The sequence below is a fragment of the Apodemus sylvaticus genome, chromosome 4 (genome assembly GCF_947179515.1).
Source record: "Apodemus sylvaticus chromosome 4, mApoSyl1.1, whole genome shotgun sequence".
Taxonomy (NCBI): Eukaryota; Metazoa; Chordata; class Mammalia; order Rodentia; family Muridae; genus Apodemus; species Apodemus sylvaticus.
This window is the reverse complement of record NC_067475.1, coordinates 165,327,426-165,352,833: the sequence shown is the minus strand read 5'-3', so window position 1 is coordinate 165,352,833 and position 25,408 is coordinate 165,327,426. Positions and strand designations below refer to the sequence as shown.

Genomic DNA, 25,408 nt, shown 5'->3' with positions numbered 1-25,408 from the left:
GGCCATGAGCTAGAGCTGCCCGTCAGGTGCCACATGTGCCACACAGTTTCAGGGTTTAAATGCTAGCGCAAGGATCCTGCTCGATGCAGTGAAATGAAGGGGAAATCAAGACTAGGTATACACTAATTTACTTAAACTTAAGAGGGTGTCTCTCTGTAGGAGTGTGGTTGAGTAGGGAGTTAATATACAGACACAATGGCATGACTTTTTTAAAAAATAAGCTGAAATAGTATCATATCCTATTCATTGTGCAAATACATGTAATCCACAATGAATAAAATAGAAATAAAATTCAAACCACAAAGCTAAAACCCAATAGAAAATAGTAAATTAACTAATAGTTTTAAGATACCTGAAGATCCATAGGAATTGGAGAAAAAAGGATCCTTTCCTCAGAGCCTAGAAGAATTATTCCTGAAATACTGAAAGTCAGGGGGAGGTTGCCTAGGAATGTGGCCTGCTCACAGGGTAAACCAAGATGGCTTCCTGAGAGTGGGTGTGTCTTCAGTCTCACTCGTCCAAGAAAGTCAGTAAATCTGTTCTCTACCTCTGCAGCAGTCCAAACCATCCACTTTCAGTACATACACCATATATAAAGGATCACAAAAGAGACATATGGAGTGCAAGCACAGCTTTGTCTACATCGCTGTAGAGGACGCTTGATCAGTATTAGCCTTGAGGAGAATTGTATTTAAAAGTTGCACACAGAGTGGTTGTTGATGTTTAATTTGGGAAAGCTCACTGATGGATTCCTGCTAAGAAAACATTTAAAATAATATGGCTTTATCTGAATTTTTGTTTCAGTATATTAAAAAGTATATTTTGATGTTACTTCTTCCTCATTTTTAGCCAGAACCACCAAAGAAACCATCTAATTGGAGAAGAAAGCATGAGGAATTCATTGCCACCATAAGAGCAGCAAAAGGCCTTGACCAAGCTCTCAAAGAGGGCGGCAAGCTCCCCCCTCCTCCCCCACCCTCTTACGACCCTGGTATGTGGAGGATTGTTGCCAGAAACGTTCATGTGTTTTTAAGTTGATGTGAAATAATTTATCAAGAAACCTAATGACGCATAATCCTTTGTATTAATGTATTAATACTCTCTTGTATTAATGTATTAATGCTTTATTGTATTAATACTTTATATTATATTAATACCTTGTATTAATGTAATGGTGATAATCAAGAATCTGGGTATACAATTGCAGCCTTAGAGACCATTAAAACACACTGCTTCTCATCACAATGACGTTGTTTAAACTTAAGCTTAATGTTTTAAAAGTTTTAATTGTAAAACATTGATATATAGAAAATCAGTTATGCTCATTTTACATTCATTAGGATTGAACAGTTATGTTGCTTGGTTCTTTAGTATTTCCCCTGAAAAAAAAGTTAAAACATTTCTAAACTATATACTTAATTCAGAACATCAAATGTATACCAATTACCCAAATGATGTTTTCAAAACTATGTTTTACTACAGTTTCTACTGGGAAACTAGAAGTACTGTTTATTATTGTCAAAGGAAAAAGATTATAGCAAATCCATATGAAATACTAAGGTAGACATAAAATAGTAGGATTGACATTTTGCTATTGGCTATTAGGACATCCTTGCTGTAGATTGGAGTTTAAATCAAAGGGAGTATTTTTTTTTTTTTTTTTTTTTTTAGCAAACCTGTATGTGATTATTTAAAACATTTTATTCTAGAGGAGACACTTGTCAACTATTTTAGTAAAAGATCGAGTTGTAAGAATTTTAAGTATCGACTATTGGTAAGACTACTTATCGGACTATTTTGCTTTTCCTTGTTGTAAGCCAAAATATGTCAATGAGTGGATAAAGTTATATCCCAAACAATAACAAGAGCAAAAACCTTTATTTTTAAAAACGTGCAATGGGCAGACAGGATTGTGCCTCAGGCTATAGTTTGTCAACTCCTAACGTAGGAATGATCCTGTGGTTTTTGGGATCATCCCCCCTGGGCTAGCTGGAAGGCCTTGGAGTGCGCACTCACACGCCATGATGCTGAGATCCCACTCTGCAGGCACTTCTGAACTACGCCTCAGCTTCTTAGCTGTGCTTGCCATATCCCTGGACATAGCGAAAGATGCAGCCTGGGCTGCAGGAATTCTGTAAGGTTTTGGACTTGCTGTATATTTTGTTGTTGGATGCTTTAGACTGTCCCATTAAAAAGTAGGATTTTTTTTCTGAAACTTGAATTATGTCAATGACGTTTTGATTTTTAAACTACTTCTGCCATTTCTTGGTACATCCTTTTAGAAAATACATTTCTTTGCAGTCTGCGTACCTATTTCTTGATTTTATTTTTAAAAAGATTTTATAATTTAATCTGTACCTCACTTTCTATTTTAATGTGTTTTTACTGTTTAGGTACAATAAAGTTTGTTCCATAATGAAAACAAATATTTTTTTGTTTTCATTTTCTTTTCTACTGATACTTTTACGTATTTTTTCTTCAGTTTTTCTCAGATTGGTTGAGATACTGACTTAGACTTTTCATAACTAGCCTTACCAAGTTCAGGTCAGCCAAGTTGGATGCTGTGTGGGATCGACCTCATGCTTATCACGTGCCAGTGTGTGTGTTTCGCAGCTTAAATCCTGACCATTGGAGTGTTCGGACACTGACTGTGTTTCTCCCTTGCTATGCTTTAGATTATATTCAGTGTCCATATTGCCAGAGGAGATTCAATGAAAATGCAGCCGACAGACATATAAATTTTTGTAAAGAGCAGGCAGCACGTATTAGTAATAAGGGCAAATTTTCTACTGATTCCAAAGGAAAAACAGCCTCTCGGCCACAGGTAAATGGATAATTTGAAATATTTCTATAAATTTTGAATGTGCCTCTTTGAGATTCATATTTTTATATTTATTTTTCCTAACAATAAACTGTAAATTTTTAATCAGTCAAAATGGATGTTATTTCTAAGGGCCTTGGTATAAAATTCAAGTGACAGTTTGAGGAAAAAATAGCACAAATTAATGTATTTAAAAGGTGTTTCATTCCTTATCCTAGTGTCTCTTTAATTGCATTTTATAATTTTTTTAGCTTAAAAATTATTCTAATTATTAATGTTTGCTTATAGTTCATTTCAAGTGAATTATTTATTTTCAGATCACTAGAGTGTAGTAGATATATTACTGCTTATTTTTCATTCTATTTTAGTCCAGGAATGCATTTGCTATTAGAGTGTGCTCTGGTGCCTTGCGTGCAGTCTCCCTGGGGTGTGTGCTGCAGCACCCCTGCATGTGAGGCTGCATGCTGCGAGGCGTTGATGCCAGATGGAACTGACTGACCCTTACTGACATTTGCTTTCATTCTCTCACAAGTTACAGAGAAAAATCTTTAGCTTTGATTATAGTATTTTCTCTTTCGCATGCTAATTTTGACTCTTATATATCACATACTTGGAAATCTTCTTAGATTGTAATAATGCCTGCTTTTGTGATCCATAATATACAGTGCCCTTTATTGTCCTTTAAACTAGCTTTTTATTCCTGGTGATTTTAAGTGTATTGTATTTAATAAGAAAATAGTCATTTCAACTTATGAATTTTAGTTTTGCTTACATGTTTTCTTTCTTTTCTTCACCTTAAATATATGTTTGCCAATCTAGAGACTAGACTTTTATAGTCTTAATTATTTAGTTCCTTTTGTTCATGCTGTTTCAAAGTACACTGGGTTGTTTGAGTGTTTGAACATATACATGAAATATTGTTATTCTTGGGAAATTGTGTTAGGTCTTTGCTGCCTTCAGCTTTTACCCAGACACATGTCTATTCTTCCGCTCCTCCATCACTGGTGCTAAGGACAAAGGCAGGCTTTGTATTTCAGTGTCTCTCTGGTTCTTGGAGACCATCTGTCTGGAAACATTCCATGTTTGGTTAAGTGCTGTCAGTGTAGCTGACTGATTTACTTAGAAACTGGGTCTGTGTGCTGGCCGGCCTGCAGTCACCACAGCCTGGGCGGGCTAACATGGTGGCTTCTTCCTGCCTCTAACACTCAGTGCTTTTAAAACGGCTTTCATGGAACTGTAAACTTCTTTTCATAGTTGCCTGAGATATTTATGGTTTTGATAGAAGAGTTGGTCTATGGAAGCATTTTTGTCAACAATAAACTTGTTTTGATTTCTGTACTAGAATACTTTATATTTTATGACTATTTTGCTTGACTGGATTTATGTATATATCAGTATTATTAAATTCACTCATAATGCTGCATAACTGCCATCATCTGTCTCTAGAACCTTTTCTTCATGTGAGACAAAACAGACAGACTCTAGGCATTAGGAATTATGAGCTGTTGAATTGCTAGTTTGTACCTCTTAATATCAAAATGATGTTGTTTTTTTCCCCCAATTTTCATTATTTTAGTATAAGCCGTCTCCGCTTAAAAAATCAAATCCTCCTGGAATTACATCATCAGGATCTTCCCGACTACCACAACCAAGTACTACTAGCAAAACAATTGTAGGTAATGAGATTCCATATGGCCAATTAAACAGACAAACAAAACCATGTTAGTTGATAAGGATATGCCAAAATGGTCTATTTTAGATTATTAAAAAATTATACATAAGAATTTAGCTTAGTAGTTATTTCTGGGTAAAATAGAAGTCACTTTGAATAGTAACTACAGCCAAGTTCTTTTCTTTATTACTTGAAAGGACACAATGATTTTTTTTTTGTATGTGTGCTTGAAACTTTCCAGTAAGACAGGTACTAACAGCTTAAAGAGGAAACCACTAAAGTGGGATGTTGTTTGTGTGGCAGTGATGGGATAAAAACAGAACTGGACGCATTTCTTACGAGTAGTTTTAAAGTCTTTATTTTATAACTACAGGCTCTAAGGAACTGCTTTCCTTGTTAGAGACTCTGTTTGATGTGAATTTTCTTTCATACAATTGTTAAACAAAACCTGTTACCTTTTTATTATAAGGTGTGCCTACTGGTAAAGCATCTTCAGTTAACAGTCCTTTGGGAAACAAACCTCAGACCTTATCTCCTTCTCATAGAGCAGTAGCAGCCCCTCAGGCAGGGTAAGTCCATGCTGCACGTGCTTGGTGCTGTGCTTTGAATGACAGCAGTGCTTTGTGTTTGCCTTGCTCTGTTCTTCCGTTGTTCAGTGTTGCTCTTAGAGGATTTCTGCTGCAGAGACATTCAGTGATACTCTTAAAATCCTAGTATAACTGTTTCGGAAAATATAGTTGCTCTTCATCAAGATCCGGATGTATTTGTGGTGTGTGTGTGTGTGTGTTTGGGTAAAAAGTTTTATTTTGGTGTATCTAAGGAAATTACGTATAATATTGAAGGTTTAGTAATAACTAATATCTTGAAGTCTGTACTTAATTCTTTTGTAGTCATGGAGGAACTCAGAGAATCAGATTTCTTTAAAGGTATGTAACTTTTAGGAACAGTCAGGTGCTCAGCGAGATCTCCTTGACTAGAAAACAGTCAAATTTTTTATTATAATGCATAAAAATCACAAAATGTATAGTTTTGCTTGAATAATGTGTATAGAGATGTATATAAAGTTATTTGGAATTGTAAAAATAAATATACTTTTATAATGATTTTGCTATAAGAAAAATATAGGGTACAAAATTCCTCATGGAATTTTCTGTAGTATGCCTGCATTGTCTGACGTATAGTATAATGAGAACTAAAAATATATGTAGACATATTATAGATAGAATATTCTGTGTAGACAGCATATATGGAATCATCAGTAAATTATTATTTGCTAATAATTTTAGTCTTTCTATACTGTGTTTTTCTATATAATGGCTTCTAGTGAAATAACTTCTACTTTTAACAATCTATTATAATGTTAGAACACTTGATAAAATTAGGCATTTTATTATCTAAACATGTATTTTCACAGGTTTACTTTCCCCTGTTAATAAATTGCAAAATGACAATGACAATAAAGAAAACAAAAACAAAACAGAAAATTTTGACATTTTTTTAGATATGTAGTTGGTGAAGGAAACATAACTAACATAATTTTCAAGAATACTTTATCCCTGACTCATAGTCACTTATTTTCATGAAGAAAATTTACAGAGGAATATTGGTCAGTTGTGATTAGCCATCTTTCTCCCCCCCCCCCCCCAATCAGATAGCATATGAAATCCAAGATATACAAGGTGGATAGCACATTTGGCATGTAAGCATGAAAACCCCATGTGAAATCCAGGCATGATACTGCAGGAACTGTAATGCTAGGCTTCTGCTGGGGCTGTGGGAGGCAGACACAGAATCTCTGGAAGCTCACAGACCTGCTAGCCTGATTTACATAGCAGAAAGCAAGAGACCAATGCCAAAAAAGGTAGAGATGGGGATGGATTCCTGGTACTGCTCTCTTCCCTTCACATGTGTTCACACACACACACACACACACACACACACACACACAACATTGTCAGATGACTATGTAGGTCAGTGGTGGGATAATTTCGTGGCATATTCACATCCTTGGGGTTAGAACAAAGATCAGCAAAAGAAACAAATGAGCAAGACTACAGAGCAGAAAGAATAAAAAACTAACAAAATACTGACAAAGTACAAGGAGTTACTTGCCTTTTCCTTATTGATCTTCTGGTGGTTAATAAATACAATAGTGGTTTCCTTTTTTCTTTCTACTGGTCAGCTCATTATGCAGTAATGCATAGGCACAGCAGTCAACTCTATAAAACCTTTTTACTATAGCAAAGAGAATTATTTTTAGTTAGACTATAGCCCTTTTAGGGTTTTAGGTATTGCTGATTATAAATTAGAAGGCAGTATTTTTCAATAGTTCTGTTTTACTGATGATTTCCTTTTTGGTTGAAGTAAGTTGTTGACAAACTTTTTAAGTAGACTCTGCACATGAAGCTGGCTGATAGAATTTTTCAAAAAAGAGTTTTGGGACTGGGTAGACGGCTCAGTAATTAAAGAACTTGCTATGCACGTTCAGAGTTTAGAGTTCTGTTACTAGAAGCCTTGTAGCCCTGAGTGGACATAGCAGTCTGCCTGTCTTCAGCTCAGCCCTGAAGGTGGTGTCTGAGTCACCTGATTAAACTGAGAAGCAAGCTTTGCCAACTAACTCAGGGGTTTTTAAGAGACCGTGCTTCAAAGAATAGAGAACAAGTATGATTCCTCATTCCAACTTCAGTCCTGCCGGTACACATACATGCAGCCGCACATATCCAAAATAACAGATCAAAACAAAAATTGCATACACATTCATGCAAACACCACAGAGAGAGAGAAAGCACAGGAGTGAGAACACACTGATGGTGGAGGTAGACAACAAGGCACTTGTGTTCTACTGTGCCACTAAGTAAGTGTGAAACTTTGAGTATGTCTCTCTGACAATACTTTGTGACTGTGTTTATAAATATTTTTATAACTAATTTAAGAAACCTGATCAAAACCTGCTTTATATGATCCCCAAGAGAAAATATGTTTTACTAACAGGAAAACATTTTGAACATATGCTTTTCCAAGTATTGTACTGCTTATAATACCATGAAATTGATCACTTTGGATGCCCCACAACATACTAAATTGGCAGTCACATGTGTTCAGATTCTCATTGTCTGTATAGAAGGCCCCTATCCTTGAACCAGAGTTATTCTTTGCTTCTGGTCAACGTAGTTTCTGTATTACAGTATTAATTGGAGATTACTATTCTCCTGTTAACGTAGAAGCAGTCAACAGCTATCTATTGAGTGCCAACTACCATTTCTGTGTTGGAATCTTTAGAGCAGCAATTAATTTTATTGTTTTCTTTGTCAAAGTGTAAACACCCTGGTGATCAAAATGAAGGAAAAAAGAAACCCTACCTAAATGTATGGCGTTTTTATGGAATGACGATAAAACTAATGAATCGATAAGTTAAAATTCTCAACTATAAACCTGTTGCCTCATAGAATAGTTGTTCTGTAAAAGACTTCCTTAAAGTTTGCCCGGCAGTGAACTTTTTCTGTTATGCATTAACTTGTACTGAGGCATTTGGTCTACTGTAACATTGACAGGACTGAAAAATCAACCGAGCCTGATATTAGTTCTTCTGGACTTTACAGCTGTTTCAAGCATTGCTTACAACATTTGGTATAGGTCACATTATTCATGTATTCTGGTCTTATTTTTTAATTTATTTACATTCCAGGTGTTATTCTCTTAGCTGGTTTCCTCCTCTCCCTGGAACCCACCCTCGTATGCCCCTCCCCCTGCTTCTATGAGGCTATCCCCCACCTACCACTCCTGCTTCCCCGCCCTCAGTTCCCCTACACTGGGGCATCTATTGAACCTTCATAGGACCAAGGACCTCTCTTCCCTGACAAGGCTGTCCTCTGCTGTATATGCAGCCAGAGCTGCATGTATTCCTTGGTTGGTGGCTTAGTCTCTACGAGTTCTGGGGGTTTTGGTTGGTTAATATTGTTGTTCTTATGGGTTTGCAAACCCCTTCAGTTCCTTCAGTCCTCTCTCTAACTCCTCCATTGGGGACCCTGCACTCAGTACAATAGTTGGCTGCAAGTATCCATCTCTGTATTTATAAGGCTCTGGCAGAGCATCTCAGGAGACAGTTCTATCAAGCTCCTTTCAGCAAACCTTTCTTAACATCCAAAATAGTGTTGGAGTTTGGTGACTGTATCTGGGATGAATCTCCAGGTGGGACAGTCTCTGGATGACCTTTCCTTCAGTCTCTGCTCTGCACTTTGTCTCCATATTTGCTCCTGTGAGTATTTTGTTCCCCTTTCTAATAAGGACCAAAGCACTCACACTTTTGGTCTACCTTCTTGAGCTTCATGTGATCTGTGAATTGTATCTTGGGTATTCCGAGCTTCTGGGCTAATATCCACCTATCAGTGAGTGCATACCATGTGTATTCTTTTGTTCTTGGGTTACCTCACTCAGGATGATATTTTCTAGTTCTGCCCATTTGCCTAAGAATTGTATGAATTCATCAGTTTTAATAGCTGAATGGTACTCCATTGTATAAATGTACCACATTTTCTGAATCCATTCTTCTCTTGAACGGTATCTGGGTTCTTTCCAGTTTCTGGCTATTATAAATAAGGCTACTATGAACATAGTAGAGCATGTGTCCTTGTTATACATTGGAACATCTTTTGGGTATATGCCCAGGAGTGGTAGAGCTGGGTCCTTAGGTAGTACTATGTCCAATTTTCTGAGGAACCTCCAGACTGATTTCCACAGTAGTTGTACCAGCTTGCAATTCCACCAGCAGTGGAGGAGTGTTCCTCTTTTGCTACATCCTTGCCAGCATCTGCTGTCTCCCGAGTTTTTGATCTTAGCCATTCTGACTGGTGTGAGGTGGAATCTCAGGGTTGTTTTGTTTTGCATTTCCCTGATGACTAAGGATGTTGAACATTTCTTTAGGTGATTCTCAGTCCTTTGAGTATCCTCAGTAGAGAATTCTTTGTTTAGTTCTTTTCTACTACTATATTATATTCCGCTACTATGGATATTAGCCTACTATCTGATATAGACTTGGTAAAGATCTTTTCCCTGTCTGTTGGTTGCTGTTTTGTCCTATTGACAGTGCCCTTTGCCTCATGGAAGCTTTGCGGTTTTATGAGGTCCCATGTGTGGATTCTTGATCTTTGAGCATAAGCCATTGGTGTTCTGTTCAGGCAAATTTCCCCTGTGCCCATGTGTTCTAGATTTTCTCCCACTTTCTTTTCTCTTAGTGTGTTTGGTTTTATGTGGAGGTCCTTGATCCACTTGGACTTGAGCTTTATACAAGAAGATAAGACTGGATCAATTTGTGTTCTTCTACAAGTTGACTGTCAGTCGAACCAGTACCATTTGTTGAAAATGCTGTCTTTTTTCCACTGGATGGTTTATTTCTTTTGTCAAAGATCAAGTGACTATAGGTGTGTGGTTCATTTCTGAGTCTTCAGTTCTATTCCATTGATCTACCTATCTGTCATTGTACATATACCATGCAGTTTTTATCACTGTTGCTCTGTAGTACTGCTTGAGGTCCGGGATACTGATTCCCCAGTTCTTTTATTGTTGAGAATGGTTTTCGTTATTCTGGGTGTTTTGTTATTCCAAATGAATTTGAGAATTGTTCTTTCTAACTCTGTGAAAAATTGAGTTGGAATTTTGAGTTGCATTGAATCTGTAGATTGCTTTCGGCAAGATGGTTATTTTTGCTATATTAATCCTGCCAATCCAGGAGCATGGGAGATCTTTCCATCTTTTGAGGTCTTCGATTTCTTTCTTCAGGGCCTTGAAGTTCTTGTCATACAGATCTTTCACGTGTTTGGTTAGAGTCACACTGAGATACTTTATATTGTTTGTGGCTATTGTGAAGGGTGGGTGTTATTTCCCTAATTTCTTTCTCAGCCTCTTTATCCTTTGAGTATAGGAAGGCTACTGATTTGTTTAATTAATTTTTTATTCGGTCACTTTGCTGAAGTTGTTTATCAGGTTTAGGAGTTCTCTGGTGAAATTTTTGTGGTCACTTAAGTATGTGATAATATCATCTGCAAATAATGACATTTTGACTTCTTCCTTTTCAATTTTATACCTTTGACCTCCTTTTGTTCTCTAATTGCTCTGGCTAGGACTTCGAGCACTATATTGAACAGATAGGGAGAAAGTGGGCAGCCTTGTCTGGTCCCTGATTTCAGTGGGATTGCTTTGACTTTCTCTCCATTTAGTTTGCTGTTGGCTACTGGTTTGCCGTATATTGCTTTTACTATGTTTAGGTATGGGCCTTGTATTCCTGATCTTTCCAAGACTTTTAACATGAAGGGATGTTGAATTTTGTCAAATGCTTTTTCAGCATCTAATGAAATGACCATGTGGTTTTTGTGTTTTTTTTTTTTTTTTGAGTTTGTTTATGGAGTGGATTACATTGATAGATTTCCATATATTGAACCATTCCTGTATTCCTGGGATGAAGCCTACTTGATCATGGTAAATGATCGTTTTGATGTTCTTGGATTCAGTTTGTGAGAATTTTATTGAGTATTTTTATATCAGTATTCGTAATGGAAATTGGTGTGAAGTACTCATTCTTTGTTGGGTCCTTGTGAGGTTTTGTTATCAGCGTAACTGTGGCTTTTTTGGTTGGGAGATTTTTAGTGACTATGTCTATTTCCTTAGGAATAATCGTACTCCTTAGATTGTTTATTTTTATCTGATCCTGATTTAACTTTGGTATTTGGTATCTGTCAAAAAAAATTGTCCATTTCATCCAGATTTTCCAGTTGTGTTGAGTATAGGCTTTTGTAGTAGGATCTGATGAGTTTTTGGATTTCCTCAGTTTTTGTTGTTATATCTACCTTTACATTTCTGATTCTGTTAATTTGGATACTGTCTCTGTGCCCTTTGGTTAATGTGGCTAAGGGTTTATCTATCTTGTTGATTTTTTTCAAAGAACCAGATCCTGCCTTTGTTGATTTTTTTTTTTTTTGTATAGTTCTTTTTGTTTCAACCTGATTGATTTCAGGCCTGAGTTTGATTATTTCTTGCTGTCTACTCCTTTTGGGTGTAATTGCTTCTTTTTGTTCTAGAGCTTTCAGGTGTGCTGTTAAAAGCTGCTAGTGTATGCGCTCTCCATTTTCTTTTTGGAGGCACTCAGAGCTATGAGTTTTCCTTTTAGCACTGCTTTCATTGTGTCCCATAAGTTTGGGTATGTAATGCCTTCATTTTCACTAAATTCTAAAAACTCTTTGATTTCTTTATTTCAGCTTCCATGTGTATGTGGACTTTCTGTTATTTTTGTTGCCATTGAAGTCCAGTCTTAATTTATAGTGATCTGTTAGGAGCCATGGGATGATTTCAGTCTTCTTATATCTGTTGAAGTCTGACTTGTGACTATTTATTTTGTCAGTTTTGGAGAAGGAATCATGAAGTACTGAGAAGAAGGTATATTCTTTTGATTTAAGATGAAATGTTCTATAGATATCTGTTAAATCCATTTGGTCCATATATTTTTAAACAGAGACATTAGTTTCATGGTATCTCTGTTTAATTTGTGTTTTCCTGATCTGTCCATTGCTGAGAATGGGATGTTGAAGTCTCCCACTATTATTGTGTGAGGTGCAACGTGTGTTTTGAGCTTTAGTAAAGTTTCTTTTATGAATATGGGTGCCTCTGTATTTGGACCATAGATGTTCAGAATTGAGAGATCTTCTTGGTCGATTTCTTCTTTGATGAGTATGAGATGTCCTTCCTTATGTTTTTGATGACTTTTGGTTGAAAGTCAGTTTTATTGGTTTGTTGAAAAAAGATTAGTTTCTTGCTTTGTCTATGGTGTAGTTTCCCTCCTTGTGTTGGTGGTTTCCATCTATTATCCTTTGTAGTGCTGGATTTGTAGAAAGATTGTGTAAATTTGTTTTTGTCATGGACTATCTTGGTTTCTCCATCTATGATAATTGAGAGTTTTGCTGTGTATAGTCTGGGCTGGCATTTGTGTTCTCTGAGGGTCTGTATGAGATCTGCCCAGGATCTTCTAGCTTTCATAGTCTCTGTTGAGAAGTCTGGTGTAATTTTGATAGGTCTGCCTTTATAAGTTACTTGACCTTTTTCCCATATTGCTTTTAATATTCTTTCTTCATTTAGTACACTTGGTGTTTTGATTATTATGCGACCAGAGGAGGAGTTTCTGTCTGGTCCAGACTGTTTGGAGTTCTATAGGCTTCTTCTATATTTATGTGCATCTTATTTTTTAGGTTAGGGAAGTTTTCTTTTCTAATTTTGTTGAAGATATTTACTAGTCCTTAATTTGGGAATCTTCGCTCTCTTCTATACCTATAATCCTTAGGTTTGGTCTTCTCATTGTGTTCTGGATTGCCTGGATGTTTTGGGTTAGGAGCTTTCTGCATATTGCATTTTCTTTGACTATTGTGTGAATGTCTTGTGTGGTATCTTCTGTAATCTCTTCTATCTCTTTTCTTCTGTTGGTGATGCTTGCATCTATGATGCCGGAACTCTTTCCTAGGCTTTCTATCTCCAGAATGCTTCCCTTTGTGGTTTCTTTATTGTTTCTATTTCCATGTTTAGCTCCTTGATGGGTTCAATTCCTTCACCTGCTTGGTTGTATTTTCTCGTAAGTCTTTAAGAAATTTTTGTGTTTCCTCCTTGAGGGCTTCGACCTGTGTTCTCCTATATTTTTTAAGAGAATTATTTATGTCCCTCTTAAAGTCCTCTATCAGCATCATGAGATGTAATTTTAAATTAGAGTCTTGCTTTTTTGGTGTGTTGGGGTATCCAGGACTCTCTTTGGTGTGAGAACTGGGTTCTGATGATGCTAAGTAGCCTTGGTTTCTGTTGCTTATGCTCTTGCCCTTGCCTTGTGCCATCTGGTTATTTCTGGTGTTAGCTTGTTCTTGCTGTCTCTCACTGGCTTGTCTGTCCTGCAAACCTGTGTATCAGTACTCCTGGGAGACCACTTCTCTCTGGGAGGAATTTAGGTATGGAGAGCTGTGGTGCAGGATCAGCTCCGGGGTATAGACAGAAAGTACAAGGATCCTGTCCCCAGCTGGTCCTTGGTTCTGGTGTCCTGTTGACTGTGGGAGGTTCCTATTCGGCCTGAAATTTGAACAGAAGTTTTGGTATTCCCTACACTTACAGGCTTGTTGGCACTCCTGGGACAGCAGCTCTTCCCAGTGATAATTGGCTATGGAGCACTGTGGCGGAGGATCAGCTTAGCTGGTGCAGAGGGAAACAAATCGCTTTGTTCTGGTGTTATGCATCATATATTGCAGTCATCACATTTTAATATTTGTGCTTGTAAAAAGTCTTATGTTTCATAATTAAGTTCTAGATAACTTATTTCTATAGCTTTTTAAAAAACAAAATATTCATATAGATTTTTGTCCTAATTCTAAAAATTAAGTTTATTTAACTCCAGAAATTTCAAAAAAATGATGTAACACTGAGTTATTAAATTCTGTGACATTTGAATAAGACCACAAAGCTGACATGCCTGTGTTCTTGAAGGTTCTGCTTTCTTAATGCTTGACATTTTAAATATATACCAGACATATCGTTTTCAACAGCTGAATTTGTGTCTTCCAGTGATTTACTTCAGTTACTGTGAACACATAAGCCTGCTTGTATTTGATCATAGTAGATGGGGTGAGAAGTGGAGCTGCGGAGTGCACGTGAAGAACAGTCACGGGTGTGGGTGGCCCTGCGTGTGTGGTGTGTGTGTGTGGAGGCCTGGGTCAGTGTTGACTATCTTCAGCTCCTCAGTCCTCGAGGCAGGGTGTATCATGGGTCTCTGCCTCAAAAATTCTGCTAGCATGGCCAGCCAGGGCTGAGTCTCCGGCCTCCTGGTAGTGGTGCACAGGATAATGCTCAGTTTGGTACATGGTTTCTGGGAACAAGTTCATGGTCTCCTCTTTTGTGTGCATGAAACACTTTTCTGACTGAGCTACTGTCTCCCTAACCCTGGAGAACATCTTCTAATAAAACATTGAATTCAATTATCAATGTTAATTAAATTAGTAAGAAATGTCACTTGATTTTATATGATAGAAACATGTTCCTTTACTTTTTTACTTTGACATCTATTCATTTTGTGTGTGGATGTGCATGCTACGACATACAGGTAGAAATCATAGGACAACTTGTGGACAATAGGTTGTCTTTTTCTCTCCATGTGCGTTGTGGGCATTGAACTCAGGTCGTCAGGCTTAGCTGAAAGCAACTTTACCTGCTGAGCCATCTCACCAACCCAAAAACTGCTTTCTTTTTTCTGGCATATGAACCTAGCTAGCATTTTTAAATGACTGAAGCTATTATTCCAGCATCTCTGTCTCTTTTTTTTTTATTGTGGAGTTGATATACAATTAAATGTGATGTGTTAGAATACACACACACACACACACACAGAGAGAGAGAGAGAGAGAGAGAGAGAGAGAGAGAGAGAGACAGAGACAGAGATAGAGACAGAGACACACAGACACATATGGATCATCCTAGAGCTTTGTGTTTTTTTTTGTTTTGTTTTTTGTTTTGTTTTGTTTTTTCCCGAGACAGGGGGTTTCTCTGTGTAGCCCTGGCTGTCCTGGAACTCACTCTGTAGACCAGGCTGGCCTCGAACTCAGAAATCCGCCTGCCTCTGCCTCCCAAGTGCTGGGATTACAGGCATGCGCCACCACCGCCCGGCTCATCCTAGAGCTTTGAATGCCATAGAATATGACATACAATATCCTAACTATACAGAGATTCATAAAATATAGAAATCCATAAAATGACACATGCTACCTGGTAAATTTTTCTCAGTATGATTTTAAAACTCCTCTGTTGATTATACAGCGGTCTTTGTGCTTTCTGTAGTTAGACTCTTCATTAACAGGGAAGTTTATTTCTCTGTGGACTCATTCTTTATATCAGCAGTGAACAATGAACTTTTCTTATGTTGAAACTTACTACAAGCCAGAAATAGGTCAAGATTGTTACCAAGTATTTCCTAAAGTGGACTGAATACTTTGAAAACTCAAAAAAGTGCTGTAAAAAATCTTGATAATTAATTGACATTTATAAATTTTAGTTTGTGTATTTAACCTAACAATAGGAAATTGTAGCAGAACATATATTTTATTTTAGCCCCAATAAAATTTACTAAAATTTGGTCTAAGAAACAATCGAATTATGTTTTGTTTAAAATATAATCATTTATTTAGTCAGTATATAAACTTTTATATAGTTTTTTTTCTTTAATATATATATTAAAGTGGATTGAATGTAACTCACATGTCTGGCAAGAATCGTCCCTGGGCCTCCATTTCAAGTAGTTTTCCAGTGTGAACTTACTTCCCCTGGGCTCTCTCATGTGTAGAGTAGGAGGCTTTCTGATCCTGGGTATCTGTTCTTGTTTGTTAATTCACATGTAGGATTTAAATATTTGTTACCATAATTAAATAATCTGTTTTTACTGAAAGTTCATGTGTGTTTTGTCTGGTGTTGAATCTAGAGCTCTAAGTATGCTAAACTGAAATTTTTTTAAAATATAATTTTAGTAATTGTTTCTCTGAAACAGATTTTATTCCTTATTCGTAAACCACAGATGCCTTTTTAAAAGTAGTGTTTGCAATAGTATTGCTTTAATAATTATTTAACATTTAACAATTCAAAGAAAAATTTGACTAATTAGATTTTGAAGTCATTGAATTCTCCAATCTTAATCTATAAATTAAAGATAAATTTTAATCTCAAAGACTTGTACAAATTATGTTTAAAACCTTGACTGAAGGCTGTTTGTAATGTGCATACCACTACACACACACTGGACAACAAGTTTGACTACATAGATAAGAACGTCAAATGACTGTAACATTCCTCCCGAGAGACCCTTAAAATCTGCAATGATAATCAGATTCTTTCTGGATACTAACCTCTTGAAGAATTCCACTCTTTTGTTTGCTCCTCTGTTTTCTCAAATTTATAGTGTCTGACACATCCGGTTATGTCTCATTAAAAGTTACTGAGTAACTTTTAATGAGAAAAACATAAAAGCGCAATTGGGTGAGCAGATATCTCTTTAAAAGAATATATGTGTGTATAATATGTAAATGTATATAGAGGTGTATATATATGTATATAAATGTGTGTATATATAGTGTGTATATATATATATATATATGTTTATGTATAATGTATGTATATAGGGTTTGTGTCTATGTGTATATGTATGTAGAGTTGTATGTATAATGTATGTATATAGATGTGTATGTATAATGTATGTATATAAGTGTGTGTGTGTGTGTGTGTGTACACATACATTTGAGACTGGATCTCACTGTGTAGTTTTGTATGTCTTAGAACTCACTATGTAAACTATACAGGGCTAAAATTCATGGTGATTCTTTAGACTGGGCTAAAATTCACAGTGATAGGTTTAAAGGCATGCACTATAACACCTAGCTCAAAAGTATATTTTTAATGTTACAGATGGCATGTTTCTTACCAGTCATTTGAAATAGTTTTTCTAATTTGTTAATTTTCCCATTCTTTCTTATGAATTGGTTTTTGTTGTTGATGGTATGTGTTTGGACTATATAGCTAATGTAAAACATTGAAGTCTCCAACAGACCCGCAGTTAACACTAATATCCGCTAGATGGAGATATTGCATACTTTATGTTTAAAATGTTTTCACAAAGGTGTGGTGAGTTAATGTCTTTCCTGTGACATTTAGAATGACCATGTCTTTTAAAGTATAGATCATGGTTTGCTTTTTTGCTACATATATTTCAGAAATAAACTTATTCCATATTTGAGGGTGAGAGAAGGTAAATATATAAGCACTCCATATTCAGTTATTACAGTTTTTAAACACAAGGAAAAATCATAAAGTAAAATAATAGGTTCTTCCAGATGAGGGAAAATGAACATTATGTTATTTGTGAATAAAAGCTTGAAGTTTCTTCTAGCTTCATACAAACCATCCTTTCCTGCTCTATTCCCTACTCAGGATAAGTAAGGCATTGGATCTGCATAGTAGCTGACAGGGCAGCCTGGATGGCCTAATGACAGCACTGTGTGAACTCAGATCTGTGACAGGTGTTTTGTCTCGGCAGTCAGGGTATCAAGGGAAGAGGGTGAATTTCTCATGAACCAGAATGTCTTTTTTTGAAGAAAAATAATCCTTATGTCTACGTAATTCTTTAGAAGCAAGCAGCAGTAGCCGTCTCCTTATGGGTACACCTTTATATATTTTGATAGTAAGATGGACAAGTTAGGCCCTCCACTTCGAACTGGAAGACATGTGCAAAGGTTGTATGGCAGTGAGACAAAGTCAAACAGTGCCTTCAAAAGACATGAGCTAGTACCCATTTGCAAGTAAGTACTTCTGATGCAGTTTGGTTGGCCTTTCTCAGTTCTTACAGGATCTGTATTATAGAATACTGTAATTTTCTTGTCTTCTATGTAAAAATAACCTTCCCTTAATCATTCTAAGCTGTTTTAGTGCTAAATAGCTTTCAAACCCATAAAATATTTTTATTATTCAAAGTTTTTATTAAAATGAACCTCAATCATGTTTTTATTCTGTTTAACGTTTGGCTGGAGTTGTGGCAGTCACCTTCAACAGTTATTTTTATGAATGTAAGGCTTTTTAGGAGTAGTAACCCTATAAAGGAGCGTGGAGACCGAGGTACATAGTGAGGCAGAAGATGAGCTACAGCTAGGAGAGGAAGGTCCTGTACGGTCTATAAATTCCATGCGATGACCCAGAAGAACTATTATCCTGCCATGTACACACGTGTTTCTTCTGCCCTGCTGGCCAAGGAAACCAGCAGTCGGAGTCACTCTTGAAACTCCTTGTAGCATGAGATTTCAGGACTCACAGATTTGGGCTTATAATATCTATTGATTTTAGTCCTTATTTTTCAGTGATGAAATTAGGATGTAACAAATGGTTATCTTTTTAAATTTATTATTAACAAAGTTAACAGTGCATTCTGCTTATTATTCATCATGAAATATAATGATAAATCTACGCAAGCAATGAAAGAGTTACAGGGAAAGATTATAACATAGCATGGTTGCATCTACGTAGTTAGTGGTCATTTGTGGAAGGAAGACACTGTTCTGAGCCTTGGGTTGATGCAGATGTCAGGGGGAAATTGTTTATGAAAAATACGAAGTGTAATTTCATAATTAATCTACTTTATTTTATGTTTGAGCCATACCATGTAAAACTCACAAATATACATAGTATAAATACTTAACTAGGTTGAGACTGGGAAGAAAAGTGTTTTGAGTATTTGAGCAAAATGTTAAAAATTGGTCAGTATAGTTAGTTCTTTCTAATCTTTTCAGAATGGCTTTTGCCTTAGAAGATATTCGAAAAAATAGGCATATAATATCATAGATATTTATGCTGATAATCTCATATTTTTCTTTAATTTTATCAGTTAAATTTGATATAATTAAAAATACATTTTTATTTATGTATCTTAGTATATGAAGGTGATACTATGTCTGACAATACTAGTAGAGATTTTGAAAAGAAAACAGAAAAAACAAACTACATTCCCTTATTGAATACCACTTCTTGATGATTTTTTTATATAGAGATATTAACTTAGAAGGCATGGCATGATTCCAGTTCTACTTTACGAAAGTAGACTAGAATAAATCTCATATGGACTTGGGACCATCTCAAGAAGTCTTAGGTACCTTGTAAGTGCATGCAGGTGCTTCCTTTTTGCTGAAAAAGTGACTATTCAGAACAACTGAACTGTAGCATTGTGTGTTGAATGTTGTATTTGTAATGTTACAAGTTAAAGTACTAATCTGGCCACATAATATAGCATTACAGATTACACAGTCTCTAAACACAGGTTCTCCAAGCTGGACATATGATCCAGTATATTTATACAATATCTTAAAAACAAAGAAACTTAACACGGAAGGGGATGGTATCCATATAGTTATTAGTATAGTAAGTATTTGAAGGATAGCTACTACTTCCAGGTATTTTGAAAGTAGTTATTTAACCTTTAGGGTGCTTCCATATTTACCATATAAATAGATTAGGAAGAATTGCACCCAGTGATTGGGAACCTTTAAAGAATTTGTACAGTTTTTTGTTTGTTTGTTTGTTTTGTTTTTTGCTTGCTAGCAAAAGAACTTAGTCCTAAAAGAAGAGGCAGGGACTGATGTCGCACTGGCTTTCTGAGTCTTGATTCTGCAGCATATGTGGAGGTGTCACGTTGGTAAAGTTACTCAAGCGCTTTCTGCCTTGGTTGTCTCAGCCAGCATGAAGTTAGTTATTAGAACTAAATAACTTACTCATGCTATACAGAAATATGTTGAGGGCATAGTAGTAACCACTGAAAGTTAACATGTGGCAGGAACAATAGTAGTAGTGTAATCAACATGCTGCATTTACATATGAATTTATATCTTAAGACCTTTCTGTAATGTTGATCAATTTACCAATGAGGAAACTAAAGTTATCATTTTTTATCAATTGCTATTACAAAGCTAATTTTAATCTAAATATGTAAGCTCCATAACTTTTCTTGGTAATGTCATATTTTAGATGTATAAGTTTTAGATGTACTAAAGTTTCAATATGTGATTTGAAAATAATCTCCCCTGTTTCAGATATTTCAGTCTGTGTAGGTGGTAAAATCAAATCTTTATTTTTAGTCATTTATTTTTAGTCACTTTCATAAAATGAATATTATTTAAAGTAGCAAGTACATTTTCTTATTTTAGCTATATCCTGTATTTTTTGGGTTAGCAATAATACTTGTGTAACATTTGTTTAGGAGTTGTCTATAACAGTTACCAGTGTCCATATTGAGAGCACTGATAAATGAGGCTTTTTTTTTTTAATTTTTTTAATTTACATTGCAAATGGCTTTAGAAAGAAGCTATGAGGGCTGGAGAGATGGCTCAGTGGTTAAGAGTGCTGACTGCTCTTCCGAAGATCCTGAATTCAATTCCCAGCAACCACATGGTGACTCACAACCATTTGAAATGGGATGTGATGCCCCCTTCTGGTGTGTGTACAGTGACAGTGTATTCACAACATAAAATAAATAAATCTGAAAAAAAGAGAAAAAGTTTTTTTAAAAAAAAAAGAAAGAAAAAAGCTATGAGGCATGAGTACGCTTTGGTCTGTGTGCTACTTTATAAAGCTGATATTACGCAGTTACCATTACTAGTCACTAATTCTACTTGTTTTCAGATTAAAAATACTTACTTGGAAGTTACTCTGTTGAACTTCTCTACAGCTTGTATTTTTCTAACTACTGATGTAAAAAGATAAAACAAGACATATTAGCTTTAGTGCTTTCTCATCACGCATCCTTTCCTCTTGCAGAGCTAACACCAAGTCTCGAAATACCACACCTCCTAGTTTGGCAAGAAATTCTGTGTCAGGTGTGCTTACCAACAAAAGAAAGACTTTGACAGAGAGCTATGCAGCCAGGTATGTTTAGCTCTGCTAACCTAATATTTAGCATGAAAACTAGATAATGTGCTATTTATAATTAGATCTTTTTTCTTTATTATAGAGCTCAATATGTCTTTTAAATTGAATAGAAAATGTTGAGGCATGAATATTGTTTTTTTACACTTTTAATTGTAAATATTCAAATACTTCTTGTTCAGTTTTACTGGATTTGTTTATTTTTATCTTTTTTCTTGAATGTTTAAATATCAAACACAGTATTAACTGTGCTCTTATGAATATCACTATTGTAATTTTCTACATTTTGACATTGAAATCTATCCTGAAAAACCTTTTTATGTGAACACACACGCACTTGCACAAGAAACATCAAAATTATTTTTGAATGAAAGGATAAAGAGAAAAGTGGGAAAATGAGAATTAAAAGGTAAGTTGAAAGTGGCCTGATTGTCCATAGGAGATGTGTCATGAGACCTGTGCACACATGAGCAGTGACTTACAAACTGGGTCCTGAAATGTGTACGACTGCACGAACAATGGCTGCAGGGATATTGTTCTTGATGTCAATAAAGTATAAAGGTACATTTTTCTCTGAAAAGGTGTACTTAGTCTGTGGTCTTAAAAATTGTTCCAGGGATCTTCATGGGGAAGATCCTGGGTAACATAATGAATAACTTAAGCAATGTCCTTACTGTAATTGCGGGGTAACTTCATGGTGTCTTTCACTGCAGACCAAGGACATGATACCCTATGATTTACTACAAACTTGTGATATGTGTGTTGTAGTTGTGTGTGTACTAGCTGCTTTGTCTCAGGTCTAGCATTCCCAGTTGTTGAGCATTCTGCTGTAACCCAGGAATAGGCTCAAAGCTCACACTTGTCCTCTCTCTTAGCTGCCTATCAGAATTACCTAGGATCTTCCTTTTGAGGTCATTGGGCATCTTTGTATCCACCATATAAATGTTTGCATAACTATGATGTGAACAGCAGTGAAACATGAATTACTATGCTCCCAACTAGACTATTGAATAAATGCTGTTTGTGCCTGCTGGGGTCTTGATGCATACTGATCAGATACCATATGAGCCTGAGTTTTAGAAGCTGAATGTGAAATGTGGATTTACTGTGATACATAAACAGGTTTACACATGTATATCTCCATGTATTTTGAATCAAGTTTGTGAGTGAGATTAATATTCTCTTAAAAATGTATGTACCATACAGTACAAAATGTAATATCTAGAGAAGTGATCAAAAGAGAAAACATGCTAACCATCAAGAGCAGACCTTGCACATTAGGAAATGCAGTTCTTCTTAACTGATTGCTGGCTCACAGAGCGAGACCATGTTCGTTGACTTGTTGACACTCTTACATCTCAGGTGGTGATTATTACGATCATAACAATCCAAGGTAGCTGAGATATTGATGGTTTTTTTCTTAAAATTATAGCAGATTTACGGTCTCAATTATTAGAGAAACATACAGACATATGGCATGAAAGTTTAAATGTGTTATTTTATGTGTCTATATACCGAAAAGACCAATTATTACATAAATAACAATATTTTCTGATTAGAGATTGGTATATTAAAACTTATTATAATCTTTGTCTCAGCAACAAACATAAAATACAATTTTTATAAGTGTCACACTTGAATATACAAATTTAAATTACATGGGAGTCAGCTTTAAGACCATGAAAATTTTTTGACATAGAAAATTTAAAATTTTCAATGATAATGAAGAATATATAAGTAAATATAATATAAAATTTTCATAAAATAGGATATTTAATACCAAAAATTTCTTTTCTAAACCTTTCTGTATGAATGACAAAATTAATATACAGTTTTAATAGAGCGTTCAAATGCTTCATGACTTTTGATCAATCATTTTGAAAATATATATGAAGAACAAAGGTGTGAAACTAAATATGACAAGGCTAAAACAGTATTGCGAATGATACATGAAGTTAGAGTAGTTCAGATAGTTTGATATTAATTTATGAATAAATAAATAGAACAAACTGATTAGAGGTAAAGACCTTAGTCACACAGATGATTAAAAATCTTTCTTACTTCAGAGGGAGTCATACAGATATTTAGAGTATTCTGGAACTAACAGACTTATACACATGGAGAAAATGAGTTATGCTGGGCATGTAGATCAGTGAATAGAGCCCTTGCTGTGCATAGGTGTGTGAGTACACACACGCACGCATATACATACACATACATCAATAAATAAGATACTAGTAACCTAAATGCCTCAAAATAGTACAGTGTCAATAGGACAAAATGGCAACCAACAGATTGAGAAAAGATCTTTATCAACCCTATATCCAATAGAGGGCTAATATCCAATATATACAAAGAACTCAAAAAGTTAGACTCTAGAGAACCAAATAACCCTATTAAAAATGGGACAGGTGTTGGCAAGGATGTGGAGAAAGAGGAACACTCCTCCACTGCTGGTGGGGCTGTAAGATGGTACAACCACTTTGGAAATCAGTCTGGCAGTTTCTCAGAAAATTGGACATGACACTTCCAGAGAACCCTGCTATACCTCTCCTGGGCATATACCCAGAGGATTCCCCAGCATGCAATAAAGACACATGCTCCATTATGTTCATAGCAGCCTTATTTATAATAGCCAGAAGCTGGAAAGAACCCAGATGCCCCTCAAAGGAGGAATGGATACAGAACATGTGGTATATTTACACAATGGAATACTACTCAGCAATTAGAAACAATGAATTCACAAAATTTTTAGGCAAATGGTTTGATCTGGAAAATATCATCCTAAGTGAGGTAACCCAGTCACAAAAGAATACACATGGAATGCAATCTCTGATAAGTGGATATTAATTAGCCCAGAAGTTCTGAATACCCAAGGCACAAATAGCATAACAAATGACTCCAATGAAGAATTATGGAGAGGGTCCTGATCCTGGAAAGGATTGATCTAGTGTTGGAGGGGAATATAAGGACAGAGAAAAAGGAGGGAGGTGATTGGAGAATGAATGGAGGAAAGAAGGTTTATGGGACATATGGGGAGGAGGGATCCGGGAAAGGGGAAATCATTTGGAATATAAACAAAGATTATACAAAATAAAAATACTAAAAAAAAATGGGACACAGAGCTAAACAGAATTCTGAACTGAGGAATATTGAATGACCAAAAAGAACCTAAAGAAGTATTCAACATCCTTAGTAATCAGACAAATGCAAATCAAAATAACCCTGAGATTCTATTTCACACCAGTCAGAGTGGCTAAGATCAAAAACTCAGGTGATAGTAGATACTGGCGAGGATTTGGAGAAAGAGGAACACTTCTCCACTGTTGGTGGGATTGCAAGCTGGTACAACCACTCTGGAAATCAGTCTCGCGGTTCCTCAGGAAATTGGAACTTAAGGATCCAGCTATACCACTCCTGGGCATGTACCCAAAAATGCTCCAACATAAAACACGGACACATGCTCCACTATGTTCATAGCAGCCTTATTTATAATAGCCAGAAACTGGAAAGAACCCAGCTGTTCTTCAACAGAGGAATAGATACAGAAAATGTGGTACATTTACACAATGGAGTACTATTCAGCTATTAAAAACAATGAATTCATGAAATTCTTAGGCAAATGGATAGAGCTTGAAAGTGTCCTCTTGAGTTAAGTAACCCAATAACAAAAGAATGCACATGGAATGCACTCACTGGTAAAAAAGCTCAAAATAAACAAGATACAATTCACAGACCACATGAAACTCAAGAAGAAGGAAGACCAAAGAGTGGATGCTTTAGTCCTTAGAAAGGGGAACAAAAATAGTCATGGGAGGAAATATGGAGACAAGGTATGTAGTGAAGACTGAAGGAACGGCCATCCAGAGACTGTCCCACCTGGGGATCCATCCCATATATAGTCACCAAACCCAGACACTATTGTGGATACTGAGAAGTGCTTGCTGAGAGGAGCCTGATATGGCTGTCTCCTGAGAGTCTGTCAAATACAGAGGCAGATGCAAACAGCCAACCATTGGACTGAGTGCAGGGGTCCCCAATAGAGGAGGTGTAGAAGCGACTGAAGGAGCTGAGGTGTCTCCATTCAGAGAACATTGGTGACAATACAAATGATTCCTCCTGGGACTATAATAGGGAGAGAGTACGGAGTATGGTTGTATTTGCCTATCTGCAGCTTTTCTCAGGGAAAACCTTGTGATATTATTTTTCAGCTGAGATTTTTCATTTTGTTTTGGATTTTTTGAGACAAGGATTTATCTAAACCTTACTTTTCCAAGAATTCTATTTGTAGCTGAAGGTGCTTTTGACCTTGCCTGCCCATGCTAGAGTTACAGGACTGAGCCACCATGCCTGACCCACAGATTGTTAACCCGAACTAGAGAAATACCAACATTGCTACTACAAGTTTAGTTTTTGATATTTATTACTCTGTGTTTTATAGTGGGTCATGGTAATAACTA

At 36.0% G+C, this 25,408-nt stretch overlaps 1 protein-coding gene across 2 annotated transcripts in view; it reads left to right on the top strand.

The window, feature by feature from the left end:
- The window catches only part of Zc2hc1a (zinc finger C2HC-type containing 1A), a 47,785-nt gene that overhangs the window by 19,788 nt on the left and 2,589 nt on the right, over positions 1–25,408 (top strand). The window contains exons 4-9 of one of the 2 annotated variants that reach the window (XM_052180893.1): positions 850–991; positions 2,676–2,824; positions 4,398–4,497; positions 4,963–5,062; positions 17,726–17,842; positions 20,841–20,948. In XM_052180893.1, the coding sequence (XP_052036853.1) occupies positions 850–991; positions 2,676–2,824; positions 4,398–4,497; positions 4,963–5,062; positions 17,726–17,842; positions 20,841–20,948 (716 nt within the window). The remainder of the gene's footprint in view (positions 1–849; positions 992–2,675; positions 2,825–4,397; positions 4,498–4,962; positions 5,063–17,725; positions 17,843–20,840; positions 20,949–25,408) is intronic. The other variant, XM_052180894.1, reaches the window with a different exon arrangement.